Source organism: Bombus fervidus, chromosome 10 (genome assembly GCF_041682495.2).
Source record: "Bombus fervidus isolate BK054 chromosome 10, iyBomFerv1, whole genome shotgun sequence".
NCBI lineage: Eukaryota > Metazoa > Arthropoda > Insecta > Hymenoptera > Apidae > Bombus > Bombus fervidus.
The window spans coordinates 1,323,963-1,327,082 of NC_091526.1; the positions used below are offsets into that span (position 1 = coordinate 1,323,963).

Below are 3,120 nucleotides of genomic sequence, written 5' to 3' on the forward strand. Positions count from 1 at the left end.
TTTACACTTTGTATTTTCCTTTTGTTTTTACTACAAATTAACACATCGTCTACATATATTAACAAATAAACTACATATTCTCCCTCTCCGTGCAGTATATAAGCACAACTCTATATTATTCTTCTTAAAACGTAATCTCGTCACATACCTATCCAAACACTCATACCAGTCCCTCGGACTTTCTTTAACCCATAAAGCGCTTTCGATAATTTACAAACTCTATTCGTTCCGTCTGCATATCCTTTTGGTTGATTTACATATACCTCCGAGGTTGCTTCACCATTTAAAAAGGCAGTTTCTACATCCATTTGCTCAATGATTAATCCATTTTGACAACAACATGATCGCAATATCTTAAAGGTCTGATTACTCGCTACTGGGGAATATATGTCATCGGCTACGTTTCTTTGTTGGAATCCTTTTACCACTAATCTAGCCTTATACCTGTTATCTGATTTTCTCGTGTAAACCCATTTTACATCTAATACCTCTTTGCCTTTTACCCATTCTACCAATTTCCAAGTTATATTCTTATAGAGACATTCTATTTCCTTATCCATAGCCTGATTCCAATCTTCACTATTTTCGCAATAAATCGCCTCCTCAAATGTACCAGGGATATCTACTCTACAATAATTTGCATGCATCTCACTAACGTTTTCCTTTTCTGGATACATTACTGGAGGTATCTCATTACGCGAAGTAGTATACATCTCCTAGGGATGTATAAGCCTTCAAAACTGTTATCATTTTCACCTTCCCTACTATCTAACTCTTCCTTATTCATGCCCTTCAATAAATAGTATGGAGCAGAAGCATGGAGCAAACAGAAGCATGGAGCAAGCAGAAGCATGGAGCAAGCAGAAGCATGGAGCAAGCAGAAGCATGGTGCAAGCAGAAGCATGGAGCAAGCAGAAGCATGGAGCAAGCAGAAGCATGGAGCAAGCAGAAGCATGGTGCAAGCAGAAGCATGGAGCAAGCAGAAGCATGGAGCAAGCAGAAGCATGGACCGGAAAGGAGCATGGTGCAGAACCGTGGAGCAAACAGAAGCATGGAGCAGAAAGGAGCATGGAGCAGAAGCATGGAGCAAGCAGAAGCATGGACCAGAAAGAAGAATGGACCTGAAGGATGGAGCAGAGGTATGGAGCAGAAAGAAGCATGGAGCAGAAGCATGGTGCAGAAGCATGGAGCAGAAGAATGGAGCAGAGGCATGGAGCAGAAGCATGGAGCAGAAGCATGGAGCAGAAGCATGGAGCAAGCAGAAGCATGGAGCAAGCAGAAGCATCGAGCAAGCAGAAGCATGGAGCAAGCAGAAGCATTAAACAGAAGCATGGAGCAGAATCATGGAGCAGAGGCATGGAGCAGAAAGAAGCATGGAGCAGAATCATGGAGCAGAAGCAGTGATAACTACAAAAGAAGTTCTAATAGGAAAAGCCGATGAATTATACGAGCGAGAACAATAGGAGGAAATACATAACCTTCTAATAAATTATAAAGTAATTACATTGCGTATATCACTTATAAATGTAGATAACAAAACTGAACATTTGTATAGGATAGCGGTGATATTGAAATTATATGGCGTTTGTGTAGAGCAATGTATAAATTGTCTAAGACTGTGAGTGAAGTAGATGGAAAGAAATGAATTTTCGAATCTTATGACTAAATACTTAAAGCACTTGAAATAAATGAGGATAATTGGGCTGCATACAAATGGGCATCGATTCTTCGCAATTGTAAGACTCTTTATGAAGGAGTGAAGGCACAAATAAAAGAGTCATATAATATTAAGAAACATATGCTGGTATATTTCATGATAATATATTAATATTTCTTTCCCTGATACGATGTCAAGCAATTGTATCGAATATGTTTAATATCGCAGAGAGCAATGGAACTAAATGCAAAAGAACCACCTCTTATGTACATGCTTGGTACTTGGTGCTATCAAGTTGCTGATTTAACATGGTATCAAAGAAAAATTGCATCTGTAATATTTGGAGAACCACCATCTTCATCTTCTGAGGAAGCTCTAAAATATTTTGAAACCGCAGAGGAAATTGATCCCAATTTCTATAGTCAAAATTTATTAATGTTGGGCAAAACCTACTTAAAATTAAATCAAAAAGAGCTATCTATGAAATATTTAAAAATTGCCCTTGAATATCCTGCAAAGAACGAAGATGATCGAGATGCTAAACAGGAAGCACAAAAGTTGTTAAAGAAACTTTAACAAACTTGACGGAAATTATGATCTATTATATGATAAATGGATATTATTATAGGATATGGAATTGAAGGGATAAAGTAAATTTAGAATCTATCTTTTAAGTAGAAGTATAAAATTTATTTACTATAAAGTACAGTACAACTTATGTGTGATGAGCTTTTTATACGCAACATCTAATTTAAGATTTAAGATTACTATATACATGTATATTTTATAAAATGTTTTATTTCAAAATGTAACATGTAGCAAATTTTAAATAGTTAATAGCAGTTGAAGAAAATTCGTATATACAATATGTCATTAAACTACCTTTCTCGCAAAAATTAGTTAAAGAAATATATTGTAACAGAATTAAAGTATCAAAATGTTAATGTAACATTGTCACAAATATCACGGTTTAATAAAGTAGTTTCCAAGTCGAATTATCGGTCAGGTGATTCTTCATTTTCCTCTTCCTCTCCGCGAGCCATAATTCCATCTTTTTGCAAAGCAGAGAGAAAATCGAGATATACTCGTGATAGAACGCCGATTATCTCCCTTGGCACTCTTCCCATCAGATGGTATACAAAGGAACGATGCAGGCCAATCTGCATAGTGCGTCGATCAATCGGGGAAGTATACTGCACCACAACGTAATCCGGTGGTAGATTTTCCGGAACATGTGATATGGTGTGCAAGGCGTTAAATTCAGGTTCAGATTCCGCCATCGTTTCGTTATAAGGCACAATCTGGAAACAAAAAAATAAAAAAAAAAAAAAAAATTTAATTTACGAATTGCGTGAAAAATCAGTGGAAGAAACGATTGAAAGGAAATAAGATACTCACTGTTCCAAATGTGACGAAAATGTATAAGGACGCTACCAATCGTAAAGCACTTCCAAACCTGAAGA

The 3,120-nt window shown here is 36.5% G+C and overlaps 1 protein-coding gene across 1 annotated transcript; it reads left to right on the plus strand.

The window, feature by feature from the left end:
• Nucleotides 1-1,671: 1,671 nt before the first annotated feature.
• Nucleotides 1,672-2,281, plus strand: LOC139991424 (regulator of microtubule dynamics protein 1-like). The gene is made up of 2 exons (XM_072011472.1): nt 1,672-1,804; nt 1,886-2,281. Exons 1-2 carry the CDS (start codon nt 1,799-1,801, stop codon nt 2,231-2,233), a joined length of 354 nt encoding a protein of 117 aa, XP_071867573.1. The 5' UTR covers nt 1,672-1,798; the 3' UTR covers nt 2,234-2,281.
• The last annotated feature ends 839 nt before the right edge of the window (nt 2,282-3,120 follow it).